At 34.4% G+C, this 15,080-nt stretch overlaps 1 protein-coding gene across 5 annotated transcripts; it reads left to right on the top strand.

Annotated features, from left to right (window-relative positions):
- The first annotated feature begins 5,864 nt into the window (after positions 1-5,864).
- On the top strand, positions 5,865-14,826 carry LOC125219660 (putative 1-phosphatidylinositol-3-phosphate 5-kinase FAB1D). 5 transcript variants are annotated; one of them, XM_048121702.1, is made up of 13 exons: positions 5,865-6,035; positions 6,887-7,024; positions 7,226-7,259; positions 7,392-8,099; positions 8,829-8,973; positions 9,062-9,403; positions 9,873-10,676; positions 10,812-11,146; positions 11,440-11,566; positions 11,677-11,832; positions 12,260-13,675; positions 13,764-14,027; positions 14,114-14,826. In XM_048121702.1, exons 2-13 carry the CDS (start codon positions 6,910-6,912, stop codon positions 14,546-14,548), a joined length of 4,881 nt encoding a protein of 1,626 aa, XP_047977659.1. In that variant the 5' UTR covers positions 5,865-6,035; positions 6,887-6,909; the 3' UTR covers positions 14,549-14,826. The 5 variants fall into 5 exon arrangements, with proteins under 5 accessions (XP_047977659.1, XP_047977658.1, XP_047977654.1 ...); XM_048121701.1 differs by having other exon boundaries at positions 6,887-7,120; XM_048121697.1 differs by having other exon boundaries at positions 6,887-7,138.
- The last annotated feature ends 254 nt before the right edge of the window (positions 14,827-15,080 follow it).

Below are 15,080 nucleotides of genomic sequence, written 5' to 3'. Positions count from 1 at the left end.
ATAACCCTCTGTTTCACTTAACGTCGTATATGTGTTGAACGATGCTTTTAGATGAATTTCTGTTTGGGTTGGTGGATTTTCTTGTTCCAATTGTGAGTGAGTCGTCGAGGAACAAAATTTGCAAGGGGGAAAGATCGAGACGAATGTGGACTCCTAAGGAGGAGGACATACTAGCAGCAACACTACTAGAGCTCATTGCAACGGGTTGGAAATCGGACAACGGTTTCAGGGTGGGGTACCTAAGTAAGATGGGGGACAGTCTCCGTGCAGAGTTCCCCAATACGGACTTGAAGGGCACCCCACACATCAACTCCAAAATCTCGGCATGGAAGAAGAATTATGGTTGTCTACGATCCATTTTGAGTCGAAGTGGGGTAGTGTGGAACAATCACGGTGATCACAAGATTGATTGTAGTGACGATCAATGAGACCAAATTGTATCAGTGAGGACCGATGGACATACTTACCCAAATCCTTGCAGCCAACACTCGCCGTCCGCACAACCCAGTATACCTGGGGTAATGGGGGAAAGCAGGCAACCAAAATTTCAGTAACCTCGAAATTAGATCTGAGCTTTGCCGCTGAATTGATGGTCCGAATAGATTTCTCCAAATCTAGGGTTGGGTAGCCATTTTTTTTAAGCCGAGAAAATGAGGAGAGCTCTCTCTATTTTGGGGGTGATTTAAAAATCGCAGGGGCAAAAGGGTAATCTTCACTTCATTTCTGGATATGAAATTCTAGGCAAGAAATTAAAAGCAGCTCATGCGGCAATTTTGAATTAAGTGTATTCCACAATCAAACAGTGCGGGCCCATATTTTTTCCTCGGGCTCGAAAAAAGTAAAAGTTGTAACTTGAACAGCCACCAAGGCTAAGAAATACGCCCATATCTGCTCATTTCATGAAACTTGAACAGACCCTTATACATATATATATCAAACTAGTTTTAAACGCAAAATGGAGAGATATTACTTGAAAGTTTAGTAGGTATTGATCACACTCTTATATAAGCATATGTATTACTCCCTCCGTCCCGCTTAAGATGACACGTTTTTCCTTTTTAGTTTGTCCCAACTAAGATGACACATTTCCTTTTTTGGTAACTTTCTCTCTCCAATTAATACACTCAACCACTTTTTCTCACTCCTATTAAAATATCCATCTTTCTACTTTAATACCTACACTCACCTTCTCTCTCCAATTAAACACTTTAACCAATAACTCCTAAAATCCTGTGTCGGCTAAGCAATGTGTCATCTTAGCCGGGACGGAGGGAGTATTTGAAAAGGTATAAGTACTTGAAAGTAGAATTCTCCTATAATCAACTCCGGTTGTATATGATTATTTGAAGAGCTATTACTTCGAAAAGGTGTTACTTGAAACTAGCTTATGATGAAAACTGGATTATTTTATAATGATTCGTTTTGCGTTTAAAACTAATATGGTATTAATCAAATTAAACTCCCTATGTAAGTATATGAATTATTTAAAGGGGTATTACTTAAAAGTAGAACGCACCCTGAGAATTATGCTGTCCCATTGCAGAGATATGTGATTGAAAACATAGGAATAGTTGATGATTGTAACTTGTAAGAATTAATTGGCATGACTTGCATCTTTGAATTTGGTTTGCATGCAGTTTACATCCATGAAGTGTATCTTCGGTGACGAAATGCTAAAAATAATTAATTTTTCTAATTTTGTAGTAGCATTTTGTCCTAAATTTCATTTTATAAACATCTGACCAGATTACTTGCCTGGTAGCACGGCCTGTCATGACATAAAAAAATGTTTAGCATTAAAATAAAAAAAAAAATATTAGGATTTGTCAACTTCTATATGGTCAAGTTGGAAATATCTAAACTGTTCAAGTTCTTCTTAAATGTAAGTTTAAAATTGTGACCCAGTTTTGATTAGGTATTTTCACCCTTTTAGGTAAGTTTTGTGTTTGACTTGTTCCATAATTCATCCACTTTCAAATTCCTAGATTTACAGCTGACCTAGTTTTCTTTTTACGTGTTTTCTAGAAGATAACTAGTAGTATATCCATTACCCTTCAAATAATTTTATATAAAAGATTAATAGTTATAATGATCGAATATTAAATGAATTGTATATAAGGATAATAATAATCCACTTATATACATTTTCATAAATAATTAGTAGTACTTAATAATACTATTTAAAAACTGATTGATATATTAATTGATTCACTTTTAAACAGATTGGGGTGAAAATATTTACAAATGGAATTGTTAAAGTTTGAAAATTTTGATAAAATCACTATAGGTCTGGATAAATTAAATCTCTAATATAATTATTAAACACTAATTAGCAAAGTTGAGATAGATTTGATTAAATCACCAAAGATCATGATAAATTTGATCGATCACTAATTAACCCAATTATCATACAATACGAATTATTATCATGACATCATTAATTTGTTATAAAAGAGATCTTTGATAGGAAAAACCATAAGTACATAACACTAGATCTTTAAAATCTAAAGATCAAAAATCTGGGCAGTCCAAAAATGATAGTGTAAAGTACTCAAGTTGGATATTAAGTCTGTATCTGCTCAAATTGACGTTTCAACAAAAATAAAATCAAAATTAAATTATTTGTTACATCTGCAATATTTCTTGCCAAAAAGTCTGTCCTTAAGCAAAGTCTAAATAGTAATTAGACCACAACATTTTAAAAAGTTTTAAGAGATCTTATGGGGTTGATCTTTTTAGAAAAAAATGAATAGTTTTATGAAATTACTAATAGGGCACAATTCAAATTGTAAATTATTCTTTTAGATAATTTTTTACAATTTTAGATGGTTGTGAAGAAAATGTCGTTTTATTCAACAGTACACCTTGGACTAATCGAAGTCACATCCATTGAAGATTATATATCTAACTTTCGGTAATTTAGGCCTATCATAATAAATCGAAATCTTGGTAGAAAAACGTGCCCCACTAATCTTTAGTTAATTATAAATTTCTGTATTCAGTCATACAAAAATCCTTAATTTCAATGAAATTGACAATTAAAGTATTTTTGTTTCAAACTTGGAAAGTACTTGTATATTGGTTACAAAATTGTATTGCACCATGCATCAATTGGAAATAGAATTACCGTATAAACTATGTCTTTGATTATTCACAATTTCATTTGATTAAAAATAAATACTTGATTAGTTGATTATTTTTAATTTATGGGCTGTCAAAATATATCATGCCATGTTTTTTTGGAGTAATATTTATTTAATGAGCTCATTAAAATCTCATTTAATATTATTGTTATTTTAGATAAAGCAGTAATTATATACTTAATTAAATATAGTATAGTATATGTGAGCTTATTCAACACCTCTCATAATTTCTTAATTAAACAAGCAAATCTTTTATCTGATCACTGCGTGCTAAACAGTAAGCACACTTACGTTGGTTTTTATTCGTGACTATTTTGAAACTATTACTATCACAATATACATATCTTTTACTATTAAGTTTTGAGAAATTATGTCCATATGGTGATACACATGTATATTCCAAATACCAAATGAAATTGAGAATCTTCTAGTGTCGTGATGGATTGAAATCAAGAATAAAAGATTAAATTAGTGTGAAAACCCAGTATGTAAAGTGATGGTTAATACTCTCTCCGTCCCCAAAGAGTATATATATATTTAGTTCGGCATTAGTTTTAATGCATAACTGAAAAAGTAAGAGAGATAGAAAGAATTTTTTTTTAAAGTACTATTGTTAGTGAAGAATGTGTCCCACCTCATTAAAGAGATTTCCAACATTAGAAAGTTTATATACTTTTTAGAAACGGACTAAAAATGAAATAGTTCATATATTCCATGGACACGGAGGAAGTATTATTATTGATTTTTATGGTATTATTTGACCGTTAAGATTAAAAATAAGATAAAAATAGTAAAGTATTTGGTTGGTTAGATTATTTAATATACTAGATTATATATAGTGTAAATGACATTTTTTTCCCAAAAAATATGAATATACTTAATTTTTTAATTAAAAAATGAAAATAATTTAATTTAATTAATCATAATCAAATTTGTTTGATTAATAAATTATGAGATCCATAGAACAAAAATTATTGCATTCACCAAATAGAACTCAAAATATATCGAAATACTCCACTAAAATAGATTATTGGGCCAAAACTAAAATAATCTTAGGCCCCAAAATTTATCTATAAAAAACTCCACTAGAATAAAGGTGAATTTTCCACTTGCTCCAGTTTGTGTATGAACTACCTACCCACTTTGTAGTGCGATTTGGACACTATACAATTACTACAAAATAATAAATTTATTATTGGTGTCATTTTGTAGAAAAGGAAATATCCATTTCTTTTAATAAATTAACACGAAACTTTTAAAATTCTGTTTTCCGAAGTAAAAATAATAAAAATGTAACAAGTGTATTAAAATCTTGATTATATGTGGAAATGGTTTTGATTAATAGAAATGTAACAAGTGTATTAACATCTTGATTATATGTGGAAATGGTTTTGATTAATAGAACATAATAACACTTTAAGTAAATTAAAAATGATAGTACTACACTTTACCAGCTCACCATGTATTGCATTTAAGGATGAAAAATAAGACATTCAAATAATGACATTTTATCCAATCACTCAACTTTCACAATATATATCTAATTTGAAAAGGTGCTTTCCTTCTGCTTCAAGTAGCCGATTATTAAATATCTAAACGGCTAAAACAGGAAAAACAATCAATTCTTTTAATCACCGCCAAACATAACGATGAATTGAAAAGATTCTAAAGAGGGACCATAATTTGAAAAAGAAATCTAGTATCCACAAATGGTCAAAACTGAATAGGAGATTACGAAAACGATTTTATATGTTTTCTTATGAATAATTAGTCACATTGGAATATAAATATATACAGGGATACATTTGTAAATTCAAAAGTGCGGCCATTAACGCGTACTTCACCGATTTATTCTTTAACTAAAACAAACAATTTATTTCTAAAATTACATTAGGCTGCATTTAGGTCATATATCGTTTTATTTAATTTTGTGGTAGTTCAATAAATTTAAAATAGTATCATAAGCGACAATATTTTTTGTTAAGAAGATGCTACTTATAGATGACGACAATTGATTTCTTGATCATGGGGCAATTGGCAATATATAACATAGAGAAAAAAAGCATTTCATGATTTTATACTATCTATTGCGAAGATAAGTATTCAAGAAATACTACGTATCAGAATAACCGATTTTAGGTTGCAGAATGCAATTTTAGGTACAGCAATAAATATGAATTAAATTCAGAAAGTTATAGTATTGATATCAATTATATCGATTTTTTTTCTATCCAATATTAGTATACCCCCTCCGTCCCTGAAAATTTATTACCTATTTTTTTTTGTCCGTTCCTAAAAATTTGTCACATTTTATTTTTACCATTTTTTATAGTGGACCATACATTCCACTAACTCATTCACAGTCATATTTTATTATAAAACTAATATATAAAAGTAAGATCCATATATCATTAACTTTTTCAACTCACTTTCTATTATATTTTTTAAAATCCGTGCCGAGTCAAATGATGACGAATTATTAGAGAAAGAGGGAGTAATACAATATATTATTTTTTTATATATAAATTAATATACAGACAGTGATGGAAGATAATTTTCACTAAAATAGAATTTGACTTTGAAGCATGCAGAGAGAGCAATAAATGATTGCATTGGCTTCTTTTTTATTGAATTTATTTTTATAAAATACTCCGTATTTGTTACTCCATAAAAACAGAATTTGATTTTTGTATTTGTGTACAAGGCGGAGTGGGCCCCACTGGGGAGACAGAAATTTCTTGCTTGCATTTTTATACATCGCTCTTCCAGCAAACTTCCTTGAATTCACTGCCCCATTTTTCTATCTGCATGTCAAGATTTCCAAATCTCTGTACCTTGAAGACAGAGGCTCTGAAGATTGGCTACGCAATTTAATCGATTTTTCTTTTTCTGGTGAGTGTTCAAGGTCATGATTTCTTCTTCATTGGATTTGTCCAACAGTTCCGGAAACATCCTTCCTTTTTTAATTTAATTTACTTTACTTTGATTCATCTTATTTTTCCTCAAGCTTTAGTTTGGACCTCATCAAGGTAGAATGAGCTGGATTTGTTGACTAAAGAGTCTACAAATCAGCACCCCGTGAATTGCTGAAGGTTTTGATTTGTAGTTATTTGCTGCGCATTTTAGGACTTTCGGTGATGTATTGCGAGATTTAGAGTGATTTGGTTAATCTGTAGAATTTGTAGGCAAATTTGGTTTTGGTGATTTCAAATGATCTTTGTGTTGCAGTGAAATACTGGATCAGAACTCTGCAGCTCATCTCCTAATTTTTTTATTTCAATATTGCAAATAATTATAAATAATGAGTAATTGGAATTTTCTAGACATCGCATTAGTTGTGGACAGGTGGTTGTTGAACTATAAATTTTCTGTTGTTTTCTTTTGGTGTCTTATTGAAATCAATTATGTTGTTCCATCTGAGGGGCTGCATATTGTTGTTTAAAACTGATTAGTATTCATTATACCAAGCTGTTGTAAATAAATTCTTGAACTATTTCTGCTGATTTCCGATATCAAATGTTTGTCATGATTTGAAAGAAAAGATCTATATTCTGTTGCCAGGTGAATTTTGTATATTTAAGTGGCAATTTGTAACGACTGATATTGTTGTTACAATTTGCGTTGTTGAATCTTGGTTGTTGTTTTTTAACTCTTGGTTGGAATTCTTGATGTTCTTCCCTTTAATTTCAATAGATCTTTTGTGCCATATTCTACTGAACTACTAGTATAATATGAATGTGCAGGCTGAAGTTGATTTGAATGTAATATGTGCCATTACTGTGGTGAAAAGCTTGCAAAATCAAGCGACTGCGCAGAACAGGGGAATGAGTATTCTCCAGAACCAGATAGTGGGCCTTCGATCCAGTCCTGCAAGTTGTGCGGTAAGAAGATCTATAAAGAAAGTCCAAACCGAGAAAATTCCAGTTCTTGCGCAATGCCATCAATCAGTGTGACTGCTTCTTTAAAAAGCATCGAAAGTACCACATCAAACTGCAGTACTATTCCTCTTTATTTTCTGTCCCATCCAACTATCTCCACCGTTTTTCTTTTTTGTTCCGTCACTCATACCTTCAAATTTTCAGGTGATATTTCAGTTGTTGCAAACTCATGTGAAAGGTAAAATATCCATTTTATTCTGTTAATTGGTGTTAGGAAAAGAATGATCTGGAAGATTGCTTCCCATGCAATTTGAATATTTTCCCTTGTTTCAACTTTATTATAAACTTATTTTTTTTAATCTACAATCAGGGGATGCATAGAGGATAGCGGCACAGATAGTAGTCAAGAAGATTTTAGTTCCTCATCAAAGGGAAGCATGGATGATTCTGTTTCAGCAATTAATTTAAATGGTTTTCGCCAAGATGATGATGCGGTGAAGCCTTATAGTAAGCAAGGCAGCCATGTTGATAGTTTGAGGCCTAGTGAAAATAAAGGAGATACAGAAACTGCAGAAGTTAAGGCAGTGTTGGATAACAAAGTGGAAAGATCAAAATCTTCTGTCGATGAATCATCTGAAGTGTCATCTTTGAATGATGAAATAAATGCTGAGTTTTGGCTTCCTCCAGAACCAGATGACCAAGAGGATGATGTGTTCGGAAGTGTATCAAACTATGATGACGATGATGATGAGTGTGGTTATGGTGCGGCCTGGGCTAAACCTAGTTCCTTGAGCAGCTTTGAAGAAGAAGGCAGTGGAAGTCATAGGTTCAAAGAGGAAAAACTTAAAGCCATGCATGACGTGAAGCATGGTAAATTTAGGTCTCTCATTAGTCAACTGTTGAAATCAGTGGGTGTCTATTCTTCTGGAAACAGCGTTGAGGATTGGGTTGATATAGTGACTTCTCTATCATGGGAGGCTGCTAGTTATGTTAGGCCAGATGCACATGAGGGTAAGGCAATGGATCCGGATGGATATGTAAAGATTAAATGTATTGCAACTGGTTCCCGCACACAGAGGTAATAATTTGAAACTGTTCTGCTTGCATTTGACATTGGGTTTGATACGTTGTATAGGGATTCAACAATTGGATTTTTGTTTGTAAAGTTAGCTTAGATACCTAGTCTGCCAGTCTCGGCGGCAGTTTAGAAGGAACTTGGATTTGTATTTTATGATGGAAGTGGGGGATGGCTAGGGAATTCCTTCCTTTTGGGGCTTGTGGAACAAAAATGAGCAGATGGGGAATGATTTATCTAGACCAAACAATCATGTTTCACTCATTTTGCTACCCTCTTGCAAATCCATACCAAGCACCCCTGAATAACTCATTCTTTCTTGTTAGATTAACATTAAAAGTGGATAATAAATTTATATGCCTAGTAAATGATCCTGGCTGCTTGGCATTATGCTCGATGTCGTTTGTTCATGGATGAATAATTATTTATTATTTTGTAACTTTTGATTTTCATGTTGTAGCTCCAATTGCAAAACTTCTGTATCAGACACCATTTCTTGTTCTATTACATCCGATTAGCCTGTTGTCTTTTTTTTCCGAAGTAGTCCCTATATTCAGGTCTATAGGTTCCCATTTAAATCTTCTACCACTGATGCAAGGGCATATGTTGAACGAAAATTAGCATGTGGCTTGCTTGTTTGTTTTAGGTTTTATTTTGTTTCTGATAGCACTACTTACTTATCTACATGCAATTATGTTAATAAAATTTTCAAATTGTATGTCGATTTTGCAGTCAACTGATTAAAGGGCTAGTCTTCAAAAAGCATGCTGCTCACAAACACATGCCAACAAAGTATAAAATCCCAAGACTGCTGCTGATCCACGGTGCACTTGAACTTTCTGCGGGAGGTTTGTCATCATTTGAATCAATGCAGCAGGTAATTAAAATTCATTCTTTCAACCTCATACATGACCCTCTATATAAACATCCATTTGCCTTTTCTCATCATAATTTTTCCATGACAGGAGAACGACAATTTGAAAACTATCATTGATATGATAGACATGTACCATCCTAATGTGGTGTTGGTTGAGAAATCAGTTTCTCGTGACATACAAGAGTCTATTCTAGCAAAAGGAATTACACTAGTCTTTGATATGAAGTTCCACCGCTTGGAGAGAGTTGCTCGTTGCATTGGGTCACCTATATTGGCCTCCGAGGTTGGAATAGGACAAAAACTTAGGCAGTGTGACTCCTTTCGTATTGAAAAGTTTGTAGAAGAATATGCTGCTCCTAAGGAAGGTGGGAAAAAACAAAGCAAAACATTAATGTTCCTGGAGGGTGCTCCTACTAGGCTTGCTTGTACAGTAAGTTCACATTTCAAAGATGAAATTACTACCTATTGGTGTTCTTATTGTTTAGATGCATGAACTAGGCTCAGTTAGAGTTTCAAAAAGAGAGAAGCTCACCACCAAAATTGTAAATTATGCTCCACTTCAAACAATTTTGTGTATTATGGATAGCTACTGTGTGTTCTCCCTTCCTTTCTTTGTTAAGTTCTATGCATACATTTTTGTTGATCATGAAAAAAACAACTCTGCTATAATCCCATACCTTTCTTCATTTTTTTGTGGTTAACAGTTTTGAATTTAATATTGAGTATAACTGACTATATTAGAGTCATTCATAATTTTCATTGCCATTCCAGAGTAATTGCTTAACTGTAGTACCAGCATAACCATTACATTCTACATGATGTGATTAAATCTGAGATATTTCACTTAAGCTCATCAAAAGTGCTTGTGTATATGACCTTATTTGTTTTATGATGCACAGATCCTGCTGATGGGAGCTAACAGCGACGAACTGAAAAGAATTAAATGTGTAGTACGCTGTGCGGTTGTCATGGCATATCATCTTATGCTTGAGACTTCTTTCCTATTAGATCAAACTGCAATGTTCTCCACAATTTCTCCCAATGAGATGATTGATCTAGCACTTACTGATATAAAATCAACATTGGTAGGGACTAATGAGTCAACTGCTTTTGCTGATATGCCATGTGATACAGAATTAAACAAGCCACTTGCACTTGATTTTCGCTTGTCTGATCAGGACAAGCCACAGATTCTGATCTTATCACCAGAAGGCGATTCTTCAGTGTCATTAGAAGCATGCAATCCTGAAACATTTCCTGGTCTTTCTATTTCAACATCTATCCAGAGAGTTATGGATGATAGTTTTCCTCTTTTTTCCAACTCTCCTCAGAAGAAGCTGAGTCTGCTTGATTCTGATTTAACAAATAAGGATGGTCCAGATGAAAAATATAATGTTCAGATCTCTAGTCTTCAAGAGGAAGCGGAATATTGTTATGATAAGCCCAAAGCTAGACGCGAGGGAGAGAATTTACTGAACAATGAACAGTCCCATCAGCTAGGATCTTCAGACACATTGGAAAACTGTGATCTCAAGGATGAGATCAATTCAGTCTTAGATTCTGAGAGTATATTGGTCCTGATGTCCAGCTGCAATGCTTCACTTGGAAGTATTTGTGAGCACCGCCGTTTTTCCCATATTAAGTTTTACCGCAGTTTTGATGTTCCACTTGGCAAGTTTTTGCAGGATAAAATGCTCAATCAGGTTTGTAGAAGTTGATTTTTACAAATTAATTATGAGTATTTACTTTGTCCAATTGATATGTCATATTGGTTTGATATTTTGAACATTTATTTATACTTCTGCTATGGCGCTAACATAAATTCTTCCTCTGCGCAGAGACTCCAGTGTAAAGTTTGTGACGAACCGCCTGAGGCACACTTCTTCTACTATGCACATCACAATAAACAACTTACAATCCAAGTTAGACGTCTTCCTGCAAGAAAAATTCTGCCAGGAGAAACTGAAGGGAAGCTTTGGATGTGGAGTCGCTGTGGGCGGTGTAAACTCAGTGATGGTATCCCAAAATCCACAAAAAGGGTATTATTATCCACTGCCGCCTGCGGGTTGTCATTTGGAAAGTTTTTGGAACTGAGTTTTTCGAATCACTCTTCATTCAGTAGTCCATCCTGCTGTGGTCATTCTTACAATAAGGATTTCATCTACTTCTTCGGGTATGCTTTATTTTAAATTTTTAGCTATTTATTGGAAGGTCTAATCAGAAATGTACTATTTGATTTGTTAATAAATTTTTGTTGAGATGGGCATTAAACTTTTTGGTGGGATGGCATTAACCCCCCCCCCCCCCCCCCAAAAAAAATACAAAGAAACAAGGAAGTTGAATTCCTTCTACCTGGATGGCTCTTAAATAAGAGCTTGCCAATTCCTGAGTGCTTCATTTAGCATCTCTATTTACATTTACTTTCTACTCTGTGATACACTCTCAGAATTTTTGACAAATATGCAGATTGGGGCCCATGGTTGCAATGTTCAAGTACTCTCTAGTTTCGACCTACTCAGTTTCGCTTCCACCTCAGATGATGCAGTTTAACTATTCAGGCGGAGGGGAGTTTCTTAAGAAAGATTCTGAGAATGTATGTACTTTCACAAATTATTTTGCTATTTTATCTTGCCTGGTGCTCTAGCTAAAGAATCACCTCTTCCTTTCATCTTTTGACTTGTATCGTTGATTTCTATATTTAAGGTGCACTCGAAAGGGATCTCAATGTTCCTTGAGATCGAAAAGTGTTTGATGGATCTCAGAAATCGTTATGTTGGGGTAACCTTGAAAATTCAAGGTTCAGATATGGAATTTTCTGATATTGTGGAGATGTTGAGAGAGGAAAGGTCTCAATTTGAGGTAAGATTTGTATTCTTATACATTTTTTATCCATCTTTTAGCTTTAATAAAGATTAGACCTACTCCTATTTTCTTAGTGATTTTTTATCTACCATTAAAATAATTTCTCTTATGAAAAAGGAGCATTTATACTTTACATAATTATAAATGGATTTCTCGATAGTTTCTTCTCTATACAATTGTAGAATGGTGTATGGGTAACTTACCGTACATTGGAGTATGCAAATCTAGATTAAGTATGACTAAGTTTTTTGCAAGTCTGAAAATTTATGTTGAAATCAGTTAGCTCTAGTAAGTAGGTTAGAATAATATGCTGTTTGGTTTCACATAATTTCCAACTACAAAAACATTTATACTTTGGTTTTTATATGCTTTTTCCACATTACATAGTTACAGTGCTCTTGATATAAATTAAATTTTTTATTAGGTTGAGGTTCAAAATGCAACAAATGGAAGTGAAGATGGTGCTGTTTGTAAGATCCTAAGCTTGAATAGAGTGCGATTGGATCTTATGCTGGAATCATGCATATGGGATCGGAGATTACATGCATTGCTCTCTTCAGAATTTAAGGTGATTGGTTCGGATTTAGTGAAGGAGGATGGCATTTTCGGGCAGCCATTAAGCGAGGCTGATACTGGTGTTGAGGAAATTTCTGTATCCGAATTCAAGCAAGATTTTGATGGAAGTGATGACTATCCAATTAAAGAAATACCTATTGATGGAGATGTAGAAGGATCTAATGAAGATAAATCTACACTAACTGTGGCAGAAAATATTGGTAGATTGAATGAAAATGGAGCAGGAGCCCATGATTTCTTGGTGAAACCTACTTCAGAAGATCATTTTGATTCTCTTGAAGGAAACTCTAAACAGGAAAATCTCGATTCAGGTATGGAATTGCAGACTGGTCGTATAATATCGATATCTTCAGACATTGAAGGGGTTGGTTCCGATTCGAATAATTCTTTGAGATTTAAGCATTATCTTTCTATGTTCTCCAACCTGGAAAATGGTAAAGGCTGGGTCTGGGCACCCTTTACAGATATCCGACGTGAATACCTTGAAGATCTCCAGAGAGGATACTTACCAAAATTTGAATCTTGTAGTAGCTATGCTGTAGAGTCTACAGCTCAAAAATTGATCTCTGACGAGGGTTCCAGATTGCACATACCTCTTGGCATGGATGACTATATTGTATCTGACTATGAAGATGAATTCTCAAGCATAATAGCCTGTGCTTTGACCCTATTAAAGGATGATGCTGTAGCAACGGAAGATCTGGCAGCGGATGTTCAGAGAGAGAGAGGAATCGATACAAAATTATTTGAGGGTTCTCAGAGCCTACCGCGAATATTTTCTTTGACAGCCCCTAATTGGTCCTCTTTTGGATCTTTTGATTTGGATAGCATGCATTCTCCTTCTGCATCCATGGGTGATCTACATTCTTCAAGTTTTGATGGTTTAAATTTGTTAGAATCATTAGTCTCCTATGGTGCAAGCCATCCAGAAGTCTCTATGGGTTTGGGGAAATATCCAGGGAAGCGTAAGTACTCTGTTGTATGTGTATACGCAAGCCAGTTCCGTCAGTTGCGGGATCGATGTTGTCCTTCAGAAGTTAGTTATATTGCTTCCCTAAGCCGTTGTAGGTATTGGAATGCTAAAGGTGGAAAGAGTAAATCTTTTTTTGCAAAAACACTAGATGACAGGTTCATCCTTAAGGAAATCAAGAGGACAGAGTTTGAGTCATTCATGAAGTTCGCCCCAAACTACTTTGACTACATGAATGAGTGCTATGAGAAAGGAAACCAGACATGTCTTGCTAAGATTCTTGGCATCTACCAGGTTAGTTTATCTAGTTCTATCCTTACTTATGGCTCTTTTTAAGGTGGCATAAAGTCTCTTGTGCTTATTCTTAACTAAACTTGTGTAGGTTGTCATAAGAGCAACAAAGCATGGGAAGGAAACCCGGCACGATCTCATAGTGATGGAGAATCTTTCATTTGGTCGACAGATTTCCAAACAGTATGATCTTAAGGGGGCGTTGCATGCTCGATTAACTGCTGGCAATGATGCTGAAGATGTTCTTTTGGATCAAAATTTTGTGAATGATATGAATATATCACCTCTCTATGTCAGCAGGAGATCAAAGCGGAATCTGCAGCGGGCTGTGTATAATGATACTAATTTCCTCAATGTTAGTTTCTTTAAATTTTCTTGGATTACAATCATGGATTTGATTTGCTATATACACTAACTATTGTTTGTTTCATTGCTTATCAGTCGATCAACGTGATGGACTACTCTCTTCTGGTAGGAGTGGATACACAGCGTCGCGAATTGGTGGGTGGTATCATAGACTACCTCAGGCAGTATACTTGGGACAAATATCTCGAGAGCTGGGTCAAGTCTTCACTCGTTGTTCCCAAAAACGTGCAGCCAACTATTGTCTCTCCAAGAGAATATAAGAAGAGATTTAGGAAGTTCATAGACACACACTTTTTGAGTGTTCCAGATCACTGGTGTTCCCGGAGATCTTCCAATCCTTGCCAACTCTGCGGTCCTTCCTTAGGAACTGGTTTATTTAAAGCAAGATCCTTTAAGAAAGGCAGTGAAGATGAAGATTCGTCCAATGGAGCATCTTGTGAACAAGGGACGCATGGAGCTGGTTCTTTGAAATCCCCAGCTCACGATGAACAAGACGGGCCCTTTTCTTGAGGTCTGTCAGTTCACCATCTTATGAAGCCCTTTTCTAGTACTAATTTTTTTGGATTCGTATATTATTGTATAGCTGATTGTCGGTGTACACCCCCTCTTACCCTGGTATTATTTTTTCCAGCAAAGTTCTGAGGGTATTTTGGCATATATAGGTCAGAAAATTTTAGGCTGCACATAGATATACATTTATATCTTGAGCAAATGTGAAAAATGGCATTGTGTAGTTCATATGACCTCTATTGATATTTTCAATGATAGAAATATACAATATTTGTCCATCTATCATTTATACTGCGACCAAAGTTGAATTATCTCATAGAGATTGTGATTCATGATCCAAAGTTTAATTCTTTCATAGAGATTGTGATTCATAATCCTTGTGCAACTATGTGGTGAAGAATTTTGTGTTTGGGTATACATACCTGATTCATGCTATTGCCTTTGCCTTTGAAACATCTTCTGGGAAACCTTGCCTGCCTCTGCATCTGTCGGCTGCAAAGATGTATATTTTGTGATAAAATGGCTTATTGTT

Source organism: Salvia hispanica, chromosome 4 (genome assembly GCF_023119035.1).
Source record: "Salvia hispanica cultivar TCC Black 2014 chromosome 4, UniMelb_Shisp_WGS_1.0, whole genome shotgun sequence".
In the NCBI taxonomy this organism is placed as follows: Eukaryota; Viridiplantae; Streptophyta; class Magnoliopsida; order Lamiales; family Lamiaceae; genus Salvia; species Salvia hispanica.
Note: the sequence above shows the minus strand (reverse complement) of the source record. Positions and strands in the feature narration are given on the sequence as shown.

What these genes read in the sequence shown, in the direction of transcription:
- LOC125219660 (XM_048121697.1), top strand. Translation starts at nt 6,910, where the DNA reads ATGTGCCATTACTGTGGTGAAAAGCTTGCAAAATCAAGCGACTGCGCA. An exon ending in GTTGCAAACTCATGTGAAAG is followed by an intron (nt 7,260 to 7,391) that starts GTAAAATATCCA and finishes ATCTACAATCAG; the next exon opens with GGGATGCATAGAGGATAGCG. An exon ending in AGGAAAGGTCTCAATTTGAG is followed by an intron (nt 11,833 to 12,259) that starts GTAAGATTTGTA and finishes ATTTTTTATTAG; the next exon opens with GTTGAGGTTCAAAATGCAAC.